Source organism: Elaeis guineensis, chromosome 5, assembly GCF_000442705.2.
Source record: "Elaeis guineensis isolate ETL-2024a chromosome 5, EG11, whole genome shotgun sequence".
Lineage (NCBI taxonomy): Eukaryota > Viridiplantae > Streptophyta > Magnoliopsida > Arecales > Arecaceae > Elaeis > Elaeis guineensis.
In genome coordinates, this window is record NC_025997.2 from 28,175,277 (window position 1) to 28,195,201 (window position 19,925).

General features: G+C 35.7%; 2 protein-coding genes across 2 annotated transcripts; both read right to left on the reverse strand.

Moving 5' to 3' along the window:
- Positions 1-2,013: 2,013 nt before the first annotated feature.
- On the reverse strand, positions 2,014-3,550 carry LOC140857800 (salicylic acid-binding protein 2-like). Its single transcript, XM_073256988.1, is given in 4 exon segments — positions 2,014-2,440; positions 2,546-2,683; positions 3,063-3,097; positions 3,100-3,550. Coding segments are annotated over 4 exon segments (816 nt in total). The 5' UTR covers positions 3,461-3,550; the 3' UTR covers positions 2,014-2,158.
- Positions 3,551-16,779: 13,229 nt separating this feature from the next.
- On the reverse strand, positions 16,780-19,527 carry LOC105045263 (uncharacterized). The gene has a single exon (XM_010923482.4). The coding sequence runs from the start codon at positions 19,124-19,126 to the stop codon at positions 17,153-17,155; it is 1,974 nt and encodes a 657-aa protein (XP_010921784.3). The 5' UTR covers positions 19,127-19,527; the 3' UTR covers positions 16,780-17,152.
- Between the last annotated feature and the right edge of the window lie 398 nt (positions 19,528-19,925).

Consider the following 19,925-nt stretch of genomic DNA (forward strand, 5'->3'; position numbering starts at 1 on the left):
ACACCTTATAATTTTTATATTTATGATTCTACTACTTGGATATTAGATATCGGAAGCCCTTTTAATATTTATAATTCATTGTAGGGTCTGCAGGTCAATAGGAGATTTGAAGAAGATGAAATATTTCTTAATATTGGAGATAGAAGACCAGTTTCAGTTCTAGCATTAGGGACTATTAAGCTTGTATTCAAGTCTAATGTAATTGTTCTAAGTGAATGTCACTTTTGTCTTTCCTTTTTATTGAATATTATTTCTATAGGCCTTTTGATCATGTACGGTTATAAAATTTTAATAAAAAAAATAATTTTAATATCATTATAAATGATATTAATGTAATGAATGGAGAGTTGAACAATGATATTTATATATTGTCACAATCTGTTAGTATAATGTACATGTCCAACAAACGTCCTAAAATTAGTGATGTTTCTGATATCTACCTTTGGCATTGTAGGTTAGATCATATTAACAAGAACAGAATAAACAGGTTGATATAAGAGAAAATCCTCGAAGTCAGTGATTGTGAATCACTCCCAATCTGCGAGTCCTGTCTTTTTAAAAAAATGACCAAATCATCTTTTATTGAAAAAGATGAGCGAGCCAGTGAAGTTCTAAGTCTAATATATAATGATGTATATGGACCAATAAATACTAGTGCTAGAGGTGGATATTATTATTTCATTACATTTACAGATAACCTATCGAGGTATGGGCACGTCTACTTAATGACACATAAGTCAGAATCATTTGAAATATTCAAATGATTTCGTAATAAAGTAGAGAAAAAAATTGAAAAGAGTATTAAAACTCTTCGATCTGATCGAAGAGGAGAATACCTCTCCAGTTAGTTTCTGACATACTTAAAAGAGAATAAGATTCTCTCATAATGGACCCCTCCTGGAACACCATAGCATAATAGTGTATCAGAATTATATGAAGAGAGAGAAATGGCCTAACAAAAGAAAATATCGTAGGACGAAAGTAGAGAAAAAGAAACTAGAGAGGAAAGATTAAAAAAAAAATTTATTTTTTTTTCTTTCTTTTTTTTTTTCTCTTTTTTGACAGAGCAGAGGATTCATTGACCTCCTTATTTTTTGAAGTAGGGAAGTACCCCAACCGGTAGCACCATAGCCGGAAGGGCAAACCATGGTGGTACAATCGAAAGCCTTCGATCTGGTGACCGATAGCAATGACGATAGTAAAAAAAATAAAAAAAATAAAAAAATAAGAAAAAAATAGGAAGCTTATTTTTTAAAAAAATCTGGTGATAATCAGGCGGAATCCAAAACTCAACGACTAAGAAAAAAAGATGGAGGGTTAATCAATAATTGCTATCTTCGTACCTAATTTTCTAGCGACCATTGGGCTGAAATCCGGCGGCACATGATGAAGAACATATGAAAAAGAAAAGGAAGAGAACGATGGCTTTTCCGATGGTGATTATTTTTGGGGCTCGATGGGTTTTGGCATTGTTGATGAGAAAATCGAGGTGAAGATAGGAGGGTTTAGATAGAGCTGAAATGGTGTTGGAATCCGGCTTAAAATCGGCTTCTTCCAACGGAGAATCGATCGGAATAGAAGAGTCCTGTTCGGACTCGCCCCCTTCCCCATTATATATGATGTATTTTCCCAAACGTGCATTGCACCTGCTGGTTTTCTGTCTCTCTCTATTTTTTCTTTCTTTTTTTTTTTTTTTTTTTTTGTAGTTAAGAGTTGGGCTGGGGTATTGCAAAAGTAGCAGCAGAACGTGAGAAGATAATATGACTGCTAATGCCGTACTCAAGAAAAATCATAAGTAATTAATTAACATTAAAGTAACCGAAATATTGCAAACAAGAAATATTAAACCGCTTCAATTTAGCATCAGAATACAAAACCATGAGTTCATCCATTGCTGCTGAGCCTACATTGGCGGCCATTAAAGTAACCGGAATATTGCAAACAAGAAATATTAAACCGCTTCAATTTAGCATCAGAATACAAAACCATGAGTTCATCCATTGCTACTGAGTCTACATTGGCGGCCAACCACAACGTTTCATCTGATACCATATGATTTTGGAATTTTTTATTTTGTTTTGTTTTGGTGGATGTCACTATTTTGCATAGTAGCACACATGCATAGAACCACACTTCAACTTCTCATGGCACCAGTGTCTCAGTGATGTTCCCTCGCAATATCTTGGAGGATACTGTAGAGCTCTTTGGTCTTTGAAAGCATGACCATATGATCGGCACCTTCGATCTCCTTCACGTCTGTTCCTGGGCTTCGTTCTATCATCCAACGTTGGAAATCCTCCGCAATGGACTTATCCTCCTTGCACACAATGTATGCTCGGCTCAAAGACCCAAAATTCTCTTCGGTGATCTTGACTTCTTTTGTAATACGATCAAGGAACAGATTACCTGGTCTTACCAACATAGTTGCTAGCATGAAATCCTGCAAAAAATATGACTTAGGCGAGATTAAATTTAAAAGCAAATAAAAATGATAATTAAAAAAAAAAAAAAGAAATGTATGGCTAGAAATTTTCTGCGTTATTACCTCGGGTGCGCTGAGCTGATACATCCTGGATGACATATATTTAGGACCAAGATGAAGAAAACTTGAGGGATTATTGGGATCTGTGCTGATCATAACTTCAGAATCCATGTAGGCCTCAAGTGGGTGCCCCTTGTAGAACTAGGAATAATGGAAAGTTAGTAAGAGATTCTTGTTTCTGGGTTCTTTTCCAAGGATAATACTAGCTTCACATCTTTGTTTTACCAGTGCACCAAAATTAATAATTAAGGCTAAAGCATATACTGCAGCAATTAGGTTTGTATTAAATTACTTTTTTCTTTTCGTCTTTCCATTTAGAGGATGTGTATCAAGTATTGTTCCATGCAATTAGAGTAATACTTGTTGGTTATGGTAATGGTTTTATTCCTTCAATCTCATCTTATTTTCTTTCTTCTTCTTCTTCCTTTTTTTTAATAAAATAAAACTGAATCTTATTATCATAATTCTATGAAATGAATCATTTTAATCTTTTGATATTACAAAATAGGACCATGAGTACCTCTTCTATAATGCTAGACAAAGGAGTGGTGGTCTTGGCATCACTGCGGTGGCAAAAACTGCGACGGACACCTTCTCAGGGAACTTTTCCATGGCGAGGGCAACGCTAAGTCCACCAAAGCTATGGCCGACGAGGATCACCTTGTCATCCGGTGGGATTGAAGCCATTGTCTCCATTAATGGCTCGGAGTAGTCGGTGAATGACCGGAGCTCGTCAAGGCGCTTGAGGTGCACCCCACTGGCGGCGAGATCAAGCACGGTGACCTTGTGGCCTGCTGCAGTTAGCAAGGTGGCAAGCTTGTACCAGCACCATGCGCCATGGCAGATCCCATGAACAAGGATGAAGTGTTTCTTGCTCTCTTCCTCCCTCTTCTCCTCTCCTCTTAAACCCATTAGCATTGGTTTTTAGGTAATGTAGTCTCTCTCTCTCTCTCTGTGTGAAGGGGTGTGCGTGTGTGGAACCATATATATATGGCAACAAAGGATCTGCTAGGTTTATTTAACTATTTATTGCAGGCCCACGTCGTTAGGCATCTAATGAGTGTGTGGATCCATATATATATATATATATATATATAGCAATAAAGGATCTGCTCGGTTTATTTAACTATTTATTACATGCCCACGTCGTTAGCGATCTATTCAACCTTTTCAATATCTTAGGTGGATAAAATATGGATAAAATATTATACATCTGGATTTATTTGCATATCCAAATCTATCCATTTCTAAAAATATATATATATAGATGTGGATAGATAATTATTTGATCTATATTCGATTATTCGATTCAATTTATAACTCTATTTAATTTTATATAATATTTATTAATTTTTTAAAAAAATATATAATCATATAAATATATCATTAACTTAATTTATCATTCACTTAATGATATCTTTAATTTAGTGATCATAAAATTTAATTATCTAACTTATATTCATATTTATATTTATATTTTTAACATTTAATTTATATCTGTATCGGTTTCAAATAGGTATAGATATAAATTTTTGATATACCCATATTTATACCTATAAGCGTCTATGTCATCACCAACGACACGTGTTTTCCATGTAATAAACTTTTCAGATACTGTAATGGATGCCACCGCGTTATCCTTTAACTTTAAGGCATCAGCAAGAAACGACGGCCTATTTTGACACGGCATCTAGGCATTCATTGGAAGAGATGCACATAATTTTCCTTCACACTTTGATATCCAATATCTACCCCACAACCACCACTCCACAACGTGGGACGGCAGGTTTTTGTTAGCTCATGAGAATAGTGTGGCTTGCAACGGACGGTTGAATCATAATATATTGCGACCCATCGTATAAGCACCATGTTAGCTCAAAGAAATTGACAGGTTAAGCTATCGACATCTCATTAATCGGCACAATTAACAACAAAAACTGACATATCCAATTCATGCACCTTTTTTCTCTAAGAATGATCCATACATATTGCCTAAAATGATGGAGGTTCAGAATTTTTTCCACACAATCTTTATGAATAGTTGTTACACATATGCAAGACAAAGGAGTTTGTTGAAATATGTATTTTTTTGGCCCTACCATTTGTTCTCATTTATAACCATTTCCTCAAGTAAGAATATTCTCTCTCTTTTGAGCAAAAAAGAACTAGACTGACCCACCAAAATAAGAGCACACCCATCAACTTACATAAAAGGCCAAAAACTTCTTTAAATCAGATGAGATTATAGTCATCCATCCTTCCTCCAATATTTATGCACATGCAAGTAGGTTTAATTCATGGTTTCGTAGGCCAAGAAAACAAGCTACTCCAGTGACAAATATGCAATTTGGGGGCAGAAACTTATGAAAGGGTTGCACATCGATCAACAAGGTAATATGGTGGCAGACTAGCTGCTCTGGCTGCTGTTGCGGAGATTGGAAGTGTACGCGAATTAGAAGAAGGGAAATTCTCTTCTTATCAGACTTTCTATGTTGCCGGCAGCCCACGTTTACGGGATTTGTTTTGCAAGAATTTGATACGAGCTTGGCTCTTTATCGAATTAACGGAAAAAAAAAAAAAAAAGTTGGAGAGGCACCATTGGGATCAAGGATTTTTTTTTATTATCATTATTTTATTTTTTATTTTTAAAAATACGGCCATCTGAAACTTATTTTCAGATTTGCGTCCATGTGTGAAATCGCAGCTTCAAGTGGTGATTTCACGGCCACCTAAGTCCACCTCAAGCCCAGCTGGCCAGATGAAGTGGACAAAATTGAAATCACCACTTAGGCATGCGAACTCACTAAAATCGCTATTTGGATCGGCGATTTCAGTGAAATCACCATTTGGGCCCATAATTTTAGTGAAATTGCCACTTGATCGGTGATTTCACTGAAATCGCCATTTGGGCCCGCGATTTCAGTGAGATCGCGATTTGGACAGGCGATTTCACTGAAATCACTAGCCCAACCCATGATTTCTCCTCTCCTCTGTGCTGGGTGCACGCCAAGGGGTCAGGGGGCGGTGCGGGTGGTCAGAGGACAGTGCGGATAGCCAGCGGATGGTGCGGATGACTAGGGGGCAGTGCGGGGGCCGTGGGGGGTAGGGTGCAGGGACCGGAGGGATGGGTGAGGACGGTAACATAGGTGGGTGAGGGTAGCGATGGAGATGGCTGCGGAGGGTGCAGGGTACAAGTTCGTCGGGGGCCAAGGGACAGTGCAGAGGGTGGCACGCACGGCTGCGGGGCCGGGGGCAGTGCCGGAGACGTGACGGGGGGTGCCATAGGGGGTAGGGTGTGCGAAACAGCCGGAGGTCGGGAGGGTGTGGCATGCAGGAGAAGGAAAAAAAAAAAAATAATAATAATAATAAATATTAAAATTATAAAAAAATAATAAATGATTTAAAATATTTAAAAATAGAAGGGTTTTTGTAATAAAAATATATTTTTAAAATAATGATAAAATATTATTTTAAAAAATTAAAAAAATATTTATAATATATTAATTTTAAAAGATAATTTTGAGAAATAAGTGGAAGAAAAGAAGAAGGAAATTTTTTAAAAATAATAAAATTTTATTTTTAAAATTGCCTAACCAAAAGAGCGCAGGAGGAGAAGGAAGAAAAGAAAATTTTAAATTATTTTTTTGAAAATAAATATTATATTTAAAATAAAATATTATTTTTAAAAAATAGTTTTGAAAAAATTTATTTTAAAAATTATTTTTAAAAAGAATTATTTTTAAAAATTATTTTTTAAAATAAAATATAATTTTTAAAAAATACTTTTGAAAAAATATTTTAAAATTTATTTTTAAAATTAATTATTTTTTAAAAAATTATTTTTTAAAAAATTAAAAATTAATAAATATTTTTAAATTATTTTTTAAATTAATATTTTATTGTTATTTAAAAAAAAGACTTCTTCTCCTCCTGTAGCTCAGTGCCGCTCTGATCTTTTTTAAAATTATTTTCTAAAATTAATATATTATTATTTTATTTTTTTAGGTTTCTTCCTTCTTCGCGTGCACCCCGCCAGCCCACCGCACGCCAACCACTGCTCCGCACACCCCCCGGGCCGCCCACACGCCAGCAGTCCCTCCCCACCCCTGTTATAATTATTTTTAAAATATTTATAAAATATTAATTTTAAAAAATAATTTTGAAATATTATGATTTACAGTTGACGATGGATGCTGTTAATGAGGAGTTGATGCCACGTAAGAGAGGCATGAGTATATCAGGCACTTCTGTTCATGATGAGTTTGAGTCTACTGCAACTGCAACACAGATCATAAAGTTGAGTCGGAACCATGGTTGCCACTGTACCTTGGTTGAGACAGATACTTGATTGATGACTCATCAAAAAATATATTTTAAAATAACATTATTAATCAAATAATAATAATAATAATTTATTATTAATTAAATAATAATAATTTATTATTAATCAAATAATAATATTTTATAATTCATAAAATAATAATAATAATATTTTATTATTTATTTTTTCTTTTCTTTTCTTTTCTTTTTTTTTTCTCCTCGTTTCTTCCTTCCCTTCCTCTACCCTCGATCAACTTTTCTCTGCCAGCGACCGACCCGCACCCACCCCTCTCCGATGTGCCACTTGTGGCTCCGCCCCGCTGCAGTCCCCTACACCGTCCATCGCTGGCCCCATGCCCGTTCCGCCCTGATGCCATGACTGCCTCTCTCTTCTCTCGTAAGATACCCACCGCAGCCTTGCCCTCGCCATCTGTACCGCATCCATTTTTGCATGACCGCCACCCCTCCTCTCCTCTCCCGAGCCTCGGCAGCCATTCGCGCGAACACAAAAATGCCCCCTTTCCTTTAAACTTTATTTATATAAAAAAATAAAAATAAAAATAGAATTGGAGAACACGTCATTGTCAAAATATCTATGGAATCGTCGGTTTTCATGCCGATTCAATCGGAGGTTTCAACGTGAACGATAATTTAAAAAATAAAATATATATATTTTTTTAAAAATTAAAAATTAAAAAAAATAATTAAAAAATTTCTGGGGATCAGAGTCTCCCTGGCCCAGAATATCATGAGATGCAAAAGGTGACAACACCATCCTTGGCAGAAACATGGAAGTCCTGTTGCGGTACAGAGCAAGGATAGCATCTTTCAACGGTGTGAGCCACTGATGCAAGAGATTAGCTGGGCGATCCCTAATAGCTGGTCCCAGCAAAGGGCGCTGTCGTCGGCTATCCATTGAATTCGAAAATGTGGCTGGGCCCAAATTCCAAGGGAGCATCTATCCATCCCTAGCTACTGTGACAGCGGTGCTAGATTGTGTCAGGCTACGTGGTTATAGCGTCCGCCAGGATTCAATATCATACGATATAATAAAAAAAAAATTAAAAAATATAATATAAATATATAAATTGATCCCAAATCTATTTTTATTGGACATGCAAGTTTCCCAATAAAAAATAAAATAAAATCAATACAATAAAAACTTACCACTCAATCTTTGTATTAAAGTCTCTATAAAAAAATTTCAAAATCCTCACAAAAGCTTTCTGAAATCTCTATTGAACCTTTCTGCACCTTCAAGACGTCACCAACTTCCCGACACAATAAACAATTGTCAATCAGAGTTATATAGACTTCAAAATTACAAAAATACTGTTTCAGTAAGAAACAGAGTCCCAATCAAATTTGGAATCACTCGTGGCCATTCGATCGTGACCAACTCGTACCAGAGCCGTTCGATTGTGTAAAACAGCCCCTGATCATGTTTGATCAAAATCGGAATCAACCACAGCCATCCGATCGTGATCGACTGCGTTTTAGACCTTTCGATCGCACAAAAATCCACCTGAACCACATGTGGACCGCGTGTTCGGTCCAAGTGATCCCATGGACCACCCAGCTTCTTGTGGTCCACGGTGGATTGCATGCGCTGGACCGGCCAACCTGCGCATGCTAGGCCGGCCCGCGCACTCGCCCGCCTGGGCCCGCTTGTGCCTGGGCCCCCGTGAATGGGCCGCACGTGCTCGTGTTGGGCCCGTCCACACGCTGGGTCGCACACGGCTATGTGCTGGGTGCATCTCCATCGGGCCGGGCGGCACTCCGCCGATCCCTACTGGCCCGCCGCCGGCTGCCGCCGCCTTATGCACCGTGCTGCCACTCCGGATCTTCTTTCGCGTGTAACTTTTTCATTCGGACTCCGATTGAGTTGATCTTGGGCTCGATGGACTTCATTTTTCATCCTAGACCTCACTGTGAACTCAATACAGATCGAATCTTAAGGCGTATTTTCTAACAATCTTTACCTCGGCTCAATATTCGGTCTCCACCTATCTCTGAGAGCTTGGATCCGTCTCACCCCTATGCCCTAGGACATGCCTGCTATCTCATGGATGGACAAATATGGGAGTCAAGCCAGGCCGCTCGATCCCACCTCCATCATGGGCTGTGTCCACTCTGACCATAGACCTGCTCGGGATATCATCCTGCGGTAATAGAAATCTCACCTTACGATATCACCTCTCGTCCTCCCGAGTCTCCTGTCTAGTGCCCGACCCACCTCTACCTGGAGCTCCACCTCGCTTTGGGCTCCTCTTGGCTCCTGAAGCTCCACCTCGCACTGAGCTCCCCATTAGGTAGTAATGTTCTCTTGTCCTCTTCTTCCCCTCTAGAACAATCCTATCACCATGCAACACCTTCAAGATTTCTCAACCAGCTATCATCCTGTAGCCTCTCGAATCTAATCTGCTCAGTGAGATAAGATTCTACCAAAAATCGGATATGTATCGGACCTCTCCTAATCTCCTCACTGCACCATCATGTGTCCTCCAGCTGACCGTCTCGATACCTCTGATCGCACAGCTCGATCCATCCGGCAGATAAACAGTGCTCTCACTGCTCTCCAAGGAGTCAAACTGCTCCTCTCTACAACATATATGATAGGTGCATGCAGAATCTAAAATCTACTGCTGGGAAGAAGTAGATATCTCGTCAAATATCTCCAGAACATCTCCTTCAGAATCGTTACTGATCGTCGCTGTAATAGCCCTCATCCATCCCTGAGTTGAGAGTAATTTTTAGCTAGATGCCCCAACTCGTCACACCAGTAACATTGGTCTTGCTTAAGTCCCTCTTGGACTGGGACTGTCCTCGTCGCGATCTTCTGTCGCTCATCTATCGCCTCCTGCTCCTCCAGAACCACCAAAGCTGAGCTGCCACCACCTGAGCTTGAAGCTGGATTCTCCCTTCTGAGAACCTCATTCTGAAGAATCACCGCAGTAACCTCGTCTATCTTGATGGTGCTCTTCCTCACTAGAAGAGCGGTCACCAAGGACTCATATGAAGGAGGGAGCGACGCTAGCAAGACCAGCACCCTGATCTTCTCCTCAGCTTTCTCGCCAACACTGAGGAAATCGGTGAGGATTTTCTGGAAGTGGCTAAGATGCTCCTGCACGCTCTGTCCCTCAGTCATCCGGAGTTGATAAAACTGCCTCTATAGAAAGAGGGTGTTGGTGAGAGATTTCATCATGTACAACTCCTCGAGCTTTGACCACAGCACCATCGGAGAAATCTCGCTAAGCACATAGATCACTACCTCATCCGTTAGGTACAAGCGGATGGTACTCACCGCCTACATCTGGAGCCATTTTCAGTCCTGTACCTCCATGATGGTCGGCCTCTCGTCGTATAAGAGAGCATCGATCAACCCTTGTTAGATGAGCATGTCTTTCACCTTTGTCTGCCATAAGAAAAAATTATTCTTTTCATCAAACCTATTGATCTCCACCTTGATTGTGCTTGTCTTCTCCATTTTCTATCTCATTCACCACCACTACAACCTATGCTCTGGCACCACCTTGCTCTGATACCAATTGTAGCATCCATCAGGATCCAGTACCACATGGTGCAGTAGGAAGAAAGAAGAAATAAAATAAGAAATACAATGCAAATACGTGGATTGGCCTCAAGCCTACCTTCACGGAGTGTGCAAGCTTCACTATGAGAGAATAAAATAAGATCAATATAAAAGAACTCACCACTTAACCCTTATATAAGTCTCTCACAAAAAAAAATTCAAAACCTTTACAAAAGCTCTCTGAAACTTCTATTGAATCCTTTCTGCACCTCCAAGATGTCACCAGCTTCCCGACATAATAAACGGTTTGTCAATCGGAGTTATATAGACTCTAGAATCACAAAAACACTTTTCAGTAGGAAATAGAGTCCAATCAAGTCTGAAATCATCCGTGGCCATCCGATCGTGATCTGCTCGCACCAGAGCCGTTCGATCACGCAAAACAGCCCCTGATCATGCCTGATCAAAGTCAGAATCAACCACAGCCGTCCGATCATAATCGGCTGCATTCTGAACCCTTCGATCGTGCAAAAATCCACCTGAACCGCACGTGGACCGCATGTTCAGTCCACGTGATCCCATGGACCGCCCAGCATCTCACGGTCCATGATGGACCACGCGCGCTGGGCCTGGGACGCACGCGTGTTGGGCGGGCCAATACGCTCGCCCGCCTGGGCCCGCCCATGCCTGGGCAGTGCGTGCCTGCGCGGCCCAGCGCATTGGGCGCATCTCCGTCGGACTGGGCGACGCTCTGTCGGCCGTTGCCATCTCGTGCATCATGCTGCCGCTTTGAATCTTCTTTCGCGCGCAACTTCTTCGTTCGGAATCCGATTGGGCCGGGCCGGCCGTCGCCATCTCGTGTACCGTACCATCATTTCGAATCTTTTTTCACACGTAACTTCTCCGTTCGGAATTCGATTAGACTGATCTTGAGCTCGTTGGACTCTATTTTTATCTTAGATCTCACCGTAGGTTCAATATAGATCGAATTTTGAGACGTATTTTCTAACAATAGTGACCCCTTCCATTCGACTCTATTTTTGATGACCTGTCATCTGGACTTTCTCAAGTGATCATCATCCGGACTCGTGCGCTCAGCAGAGGATGGTGTGGCACGGTAAAGTGCTTTTCAGCTACTAAGATGGTGACACATGGGGATTCGTATGTCACGTCACAAAATCAAATTGTATCAATAACATGTAGAGGTGCTTCTGGTTTAAATCGGGTCTGCCAAATCTAGTCCCGTACTCGTAGAGGTTCAAGCTCAAACTTTTGTTCCGTACCCAGTTCACTGTAGGATGTAGTCAAGGCAGGAGCCTCTGAGGTCGGTCAGGATACCCATTGGTAACCAATATTATATCTTGATGAGTTAATTAAGATAAAATATCTATGTTTTTAAGAATTTATAAACATCCAATAAAAATTAAATATATAATAACAAATAATTCATGATTAATTATATAATAATAATGGTGCAACAATTGAAAAAAATACGTTTTACATAAGTATAAATGCACAAACACATTGTAACATGTCTGTATTTTTTTATTTTTTCAATGAAGGGATATATAAATAAAATTAATATCATATGTGTATGTATCTATCTATGTAATATATGTGTATATTTGTATTTATGTATGTGTGTATGTATATACATACCTTTATATAACTGTATGTATATTTTTATGTAAATAACTAGTTAGTTTATGCAGGTTACGGTTTGATTTGGATCGAACCCAATATAAAAATCTCAAATCTGGATCAAACCTAGAAATTTTAAAACTTTGACCTATACCCATCCATTCATTATTGGGTTCGAGTCAAGTTAGGACCTAGGTCAAATAGGTATCAGATTTACAAATTCAAGTGATATATAGGTGCATTAGCATGACTATATATTGTATTACTTATGGTTACTTGGATAGTTATGGAATGGTTATAGTGATAGTAGTTGTAATGGTGATTGTTACCTATAGATATTTTTGAATACATGTTTATATTAGCATAACTATATGTTGTATTACTTATGGTTGTTTAAATATTTATAAAATGGTTATGGTGGTAGTGATTGTGATATAATGATTGTCATTATTATATTTTTGAATAGATAGATGTATTAGTAAGATTATATATTGTATTACTTATAATTACTTGAATAATTATGAAATGATTGTGGTGGTAGTGGTTGTAGTGGTAGTTGTCATTATTGTCTGATTGTAATTATTTAATGTTTACAATAATTTTATATAAATTAACACAAAATATCTTATATATATGCTTAAAAATTTTCTAATTTTGCATGCATGCTTATATTGTTCTAATTTTTTAAATTTATTTATTTTTCATATTGTAGGTCGTTGAGAAGGGAATTAACTTGCATGAGAGTTTTATGGAAGCTTTATGGCTTTTGTGATTGAGAAGGAAATTGACTTACATGAGAGTTTTGTGGAAGTTTTATGGCTTGGTGGTTGTTACTTAAGACTTGGATATTTCATAATTTTGTGGGTGTTATATGAGACTTATCATTTTATTTATAAATTTTTGTTGTAAAGATAATATATAGAGAAACATGTAGGAATCTTTAAATGACTATGTATTTGAAGGATATTTGAATTATTATGAATATGTTAATTAATTAAAATTTTAATATATTTTGCTTGTTTATTTGAAGAAAAAAATAGTAAATTAATTTTTTTGTGACAACAAATTTTGTCACTAATGGTAGGTTAATTTTTTGTGACAATAAATTTTATCACTAAGAATCAATTTTTAATGATACATTAACTTTTTGTGATAATAAATTTTATTACTAATGATAGGTTAAATTTTTTATGACAATATATTTTGCCACTAAAAAATTTTTTAACTAGCATATTAACTTTTTGTGGCAACAAATTTTGTCACTATAAATTATTTTTAAATTACAGATTAATTTTTTGTGATAAAATATTTTATCATTAAAATTATTTTTTTGGTGACAAAAATATTTTTTTACTTAAAGTAAATATCCTATTCTATTAAAAATTTTATTATGATAAAAATATTTTATCACAATATTCAACTTTTAGTAACAAAAATATTTTGTTGCGTAAAATTTATACTGAAGAATTTATTATGACAAAATATTTTGTCACAAAGCCGAATTTTTAGCAACTAAATATTTTGTCACATAGTTAGATTTTTAGTGACAAAAAATTTTTGTTACTTAATAATGTGATAAAAAAATTTTGTCACTTAATAATGTATATAGAATAAAATCTTACTCTTTTTTGTGACGAAAATATTTTTTGTGACAAAATTTTATATCTTTTTGGGATCAAATATTTGTCACTAGGTAAGTTTTTTTGTGACAAAATGCTATTTTGTTGCTAAAAATACACTTTTTGAGATAAAATTTATTTTGTCGCAAAAAGTCAGTCATGATTTATTGCGATGGGACTTTAGCAACAATTCTACGATGAACTTTTCTTCATCGCAAAAGATTTTAGCGACAAAAAATGGACTTTTTGTGATAAAATTTTTTGCCACAAAAAATTATTTTTTTTGTAGTGATACATGTCAATATTTCTATCTCAATTTTATATTTATTTTAATTATTTTATAGATATTAATATATATTTATTACATGTTCTTGATCAATACAAGATGCAGTGCAATTCATTAAGTGATTTAACAAATGAGAGAGACAATTGAAAGATAAAAGTTAGAATTGATAGAATATGAGATTCAAGTAACATAAAGAACAATGATCTTATAAGTTTGGATATACTCATTATTGATGAAGAGGTACCTTTTCTCCTATTTTCAAATATTTTTCACTCTTACATTTATTAATATTTTTTTACAATAATTATTAATACTTTATTTTTTAATTTGTTGGTTTGTTAGGTTAACCATATGCATACTATAATCAAAAAAAATATTGTACAAAAATTTCGTATGCTTATTGAAAAAAGACATATATATCCGATTATTAATCTGAAAGTTATACACACTGATGAAATGTATCGTTCAATAAAGAATGATAAGAAGATTCTTTTTCTGTTGACCACGAAATTGAACAAAATATTGAAAGATGATATATGTCTACCTCTACATAAATTTTATTTCATAAATTATGATGAATAGTGAATCGAGTCAATAATCATATCTATCTTAATGGTAAGAACAAAAACTACACATGTATCTTATTTAATCTTCTAATTATTTTATTCAACTAATAAATACTTTTTATATCTATATTTTATAGATATTATTGAAAAATTGGTTACCATTAGACCTTTAGAGAATATTCATACTCAAAACTCTAATGTTAAAAGAAAAAATTTGAAACTATTGATGCTTGAGTATATATTTTGCTTAACATATAGTATATAATTTATATAGAAATATATTATTTATCTTTCTAATTTAATCTGATATTATTGTAGTGGACTAAGGATAAAGATAACTTTCTTGGGTAACACTACTGATTACATAAATGAAGCTAAAATTTTATAGAGTTTCACTCATCCAATTCAAATTGTAACATCAACAATGGTTAAAACATTTCGAGGTATTCAAAAAATATTTTTAATTTTTTTCTTGATATTAAATTTTCATTCTTAATAGGATATTTATATTATAGGTGAGCATTATCCTTCCTCTGCAGATGCAACAAAAATTCATATCAACTTAGATATACCTAAAATAGAAAGTTGTAATTATAAATATCGTTAACTTATTCATTATCTTACTGTTAAATTACTTTACATATGACAAACTACTAACTAAATTTACTAATTTTTTAGTAAAAATTTATCATATATAAATGATGTTCAAGAGATTATATCTCAAAGTCAATCATAAACTTCTTTTGCTGATCCATTGTCTATTAAAAAGATGGCAATTCAAGAGATAAAATCTATCGAATATGATTGTCATGAACAGGTGATTAAAACTATGTAATACTAAAATTTCATTCGTATATCATATAAATTTTTTAAATTTGATATTTATATTTAAGATATATAATCATAATTAAATATTATATTATTTTATTTATAGGAGACTATCTTTAATTGTGAAGTTTTAATTAATGATATCGAAATAAGATATGGATGGTACTATACAACTTGCCAAATTTGTTAAAAAAAATAAGTTATACTGATATTAGATTCTGATGTAATCGATACAATATAGAGCCTAAATATCCAATATCAAGATTTATTATGTATTTGATACTTAGAATTTATTGATAAAAGATAAATATATACTTTAGATTATAAAAAAATTAAAAATCTGTATATCAGATATTTTAATATCATATCTCTTATTCATGTTCATTATAATTTTTTATTTATTAGTTATAATAAATTTTAATTTGCTGCTATTCTTTCCTGCTCTTTAGATACCAATTACAATTTTATATGGAGGATTATACCAGATTTGCATTATTTATCCTTTTTGATAAAGTTGCTCAATGGTTAATAGGCAAATCAGCTAAAAAATTATGTATGGATAAGATATATGTGGTATATATTTTATATTTTATTTATTAAATAAATTACTTGATGATATCGAGTTATGTATTTTTTCTTCATACAGAAAGATAATGATTCTATTGTTCTCTTAAAAATCAAAAAAGTTGAAAGAAAAAGTTATATATTCTAAATTAAAGTTGATGAATACAATCTCAAAGAAGAAGATTAAGCTATACTATTCTTAAAATAATTTCGAATGATGCATACAACTAATCAGAAGACAAGACAAATCAAAAAAAATCCATCATTAGTGATGTATTTTTATTCTTTTATATATAGATGATTATATTTATATATTTTATTTTAATAATTGATAACTAATTTTTTTTTTTTTTACAGATTGAAGTAGATGAAGATAAAATTTCTGTTATTGATACGACTATGAAAAAAGAGATGTGCATGGGATGCAAATAAGTAATCGTACTCTACTTAATGATGAGGATTTTGAAATAACTGATGTTGAAAATATTGGTTCAAAGAATGATTTTTCTATCAACAAAAGATAGAAATGATTATATTACTTTTTACTATCATATTATTTAAACAATCTGAGTTTATATTTTTATTTAAAATATTTGATATCATCTATAATATCTTTTATATTATGTTAAATTTTTAATTTATAAAAATATTATTTGAAGAAATAATTATATGCCGTACATCGCATGGGATTCTAAGCTAATAACTAATTAAAACATGATCAGCTTTAGCTACACTAGTTATTGCTTTAAAAAAAAAAAATCCACCTTATACCATGATGAAAATCCCTCCATCTTGTTATTAATGGGCAAGATTGCAAGTTATGATAAAAAGCATAACTCACTAAACATTTATTTATTTATTATTTGAAAAACATAAGTAAGTAAAACATGATCAGCTTTGGGAATACTAGTTATTGCCAAAAAAAAAAAATCCACCTCATACCATGATGAAATTCATCTAAGTTGTCAGCAAGCAGGATTACTAGTAACAGCTGATATACTGTGATCAGATGGTCATGATCTTATTAACTCATATCCCAGCAGAAGAGTAATTGGTCCCAACTCCCAATTACAGCAATTGTTCATAAAAGTTAGACTCATCCTTCTTTACACTGCAACTTCAATAACATGAGAGAGTATATGCAGAACTTGGATCAAGGGCTAGGTATGAGACCAGAGATATGATACTTAAATCCACAGCTTAGACTTTCGAATAAATTAGTATGGGAGAAGAATTTTTTTGTTAAAAGAAAAATCAGCTAAAACCCTCAATTATAATTGAAAGATTATCTAATTCTTGGCATATCTCCTCCATCAGATGATTTGATTTATCATTTGATACAAATGAGAACATCTCCCCCTTCACCTCAATCCAACTACATCCAGTCTCTTTCTTCGCCCCACAATCTTTCATCAATGCTCTAATACTTGCTGCATTCTCCCACATTCCTTTTGTAGCATAAATATTTGACAAAAGAGTATACATTCCTCCATCAGGAGGTTGAGCATGTAAAACTCTTTTTGCTGCAAGTTCTCCAAATTCCAAGTTCCCATGAACTCTACATGCACTTAATAAAGTTTCCCAAGCAGTTGTCTGACTGTCTACTGGTATTTTATTGGCAAATTCATAGGCCTGAGAAATAAATCCGGATCTGCCAAGGAGATCAACCATGCAGGAGTAGTGTTCAGGTTTTGGAACTAACGACCAATCCTCTTGCATTGACTTAAAATACCAGCATCCTTCATCAACCAAACCTTTATGAGCACAAGCTAACAAAAGGCTCAAAAATGTTGCATGGTCTGGATTAAATCCACCTTGGATCATTTTCTCAAAAAGTTTCAAAGCTTCAATTGCAGACCCATGGTAAGCATATGTTGCAATCATAGCATTCCATGTAATTGCGTCCCGCTTCAGCAGGCATTCAAATACTTGGACACCATCATGAATCAAGCCACATCTAGAATACAGGCAAATTAATGAGCTCATGACCAATGTGTCATGCTCATAACCAGCTCTAATTGCATAAAGGTGCACCATTCTTCCCCATCCAAGAGCAACCAGAGAGCCACAAACTGAAAGGACAACACTCAGGGTCCCTTGGTCAGGCCTGAACCCTTCTTTGACCATCCTGCAATACAAAACCAAAGCCTCTTCACTTCGGTATCCAGATATAAGCGTGTTCCATGAGGTTTCACTTACTTGTGGCATTTTCTCAAACCAACAATATGCTCCAACCATATCATTCTGTTGAACATAACCTTGTAAAATTGTATTCCATGAAACAACATCTCTCTCGGGCATCTCGCTGAACAATCTTAAAGCATCCTCCAGCATTCCATTCCGGACATAACCACCCATCATCGTGTTCCATGTCACGATGTCACGATTAGGCATTTCCTTAAATAGTTTCCTTGCAGCTTCAACATTTCCATTCTGCAAATAACCATAAATCATCGCAGTCGAAGAAATAATATCCTTCTCAGGCATTTTATCAAAAAGGCACTCTGCAAGTTCCATCCTTCCTGTTCGTGAATAGCATGTTATCATAGTATTCCATGTTATGACATCTTTCTCAGTCATCCGATGAAATAAATTCTCTGCATCTCTGAAACATCCTAATTCAACATAACCTGACATTAGAGCATTGTAGACAGATGTCGAGCGCAAATATGACCGATCGAATAAAGCCCGAGCTTCAGCCACGAGTCTGTTCTTGAGATACCCTGAAATCATGATCGACCATGAGACACTGTTCTTCACTGGCATCTCATCAAACAGCTCCCGTGCTTTCCCAATTTTTCCATTATTTATGTATCCAGAGATCATCGAATTCCAGCAAACAACATTCCTTTCCGGAATTCTGTTAAACAAATGCCGAGCTTCTTCTATTCTCCCACATCTGGCATACCCCGTCAGCAGCACCGACCATGACACGGCATTCTTTCTGGGCATCACGTCGAAAATCCTGTGTGCCTCCGACATCTTATAATTCTTGACAAAGCCAGAGATCATGCAATTCCACGTAACCAGATTCTTATGTGGCATTTCCTCGAACAGTTGACATGCTCTCTCCACCTGGCCGCTCCTGAAGCAGCTATTGATGGCATCGTTCCACCAAAATATGTCAGGCCTTGGGGCTGGTGGCTTTGATTCCGAGCTATAAACCCGAAGGGATCGGAATTCGAAGTGGTACCGGAAATAGCCCGGATATCGAATTCTGGTGAGCATATTTCGGTACTTCCTCTTCCCTCCAGCTTGAAAGCATACATAAACAAGCTGCTCCACGAATAGCTTCTACTTGCCCTCCGCATTCCTCTCCCTGCCTCACCACAGGCGGCCGCCCTCGTTCACCTCCTCCACCTCCACTTGGAATTGGCATCAGCTCTTGTTGTTAAGTGTAATTTTCACTGGCATTATGCATAAAAGCTGCAGAAAGAGATTTCAAAGAAGAAAGGACGGGAACTGAAAGAACGATTCATTCTGTTGAGGGCTCGGATGGCTTACTCCAAATCATTGCGAGCTTTGAGGTTTCCTCTCATTACTATCGGACATTGATGCGATTAACCGCACCGAAATTACTGTGAGACTGATAGCATCTAACCCTAACACGGCCTGTGAACAGACATGCTTATTGCCGGTCCGAGTTGGACCGTTCTTTTATATTTTGTTTGACTTTGTTCATTATTAATTTCACACATATATATTTAAGTTGCATGTCCGCAAGTCAATTTACTGCAATTAGCAGTTCCTTTGGTGATTGTTTTTTTGTATCTGAAAATTCCGTTGGGAAACAATTCCATCAAGAGAAGTTAAGCAACAAGTACATGAAATTGAAATTGATGATTGGACCGCCTCGAATAAAAATTCAGCCACAGTGGGAGCCAAGGCATAAGGATAGGACCTTCCATTCCTTATTTACAACTTTGGTTGAAATGAGGTCCCCTGAAAGGGATTTCAAGGTGTGCTCTGCTAAGTCTTGATCAAGTAAACCTTCAAGAAATCGCATTAGGAGAGCAACATCAGAGTG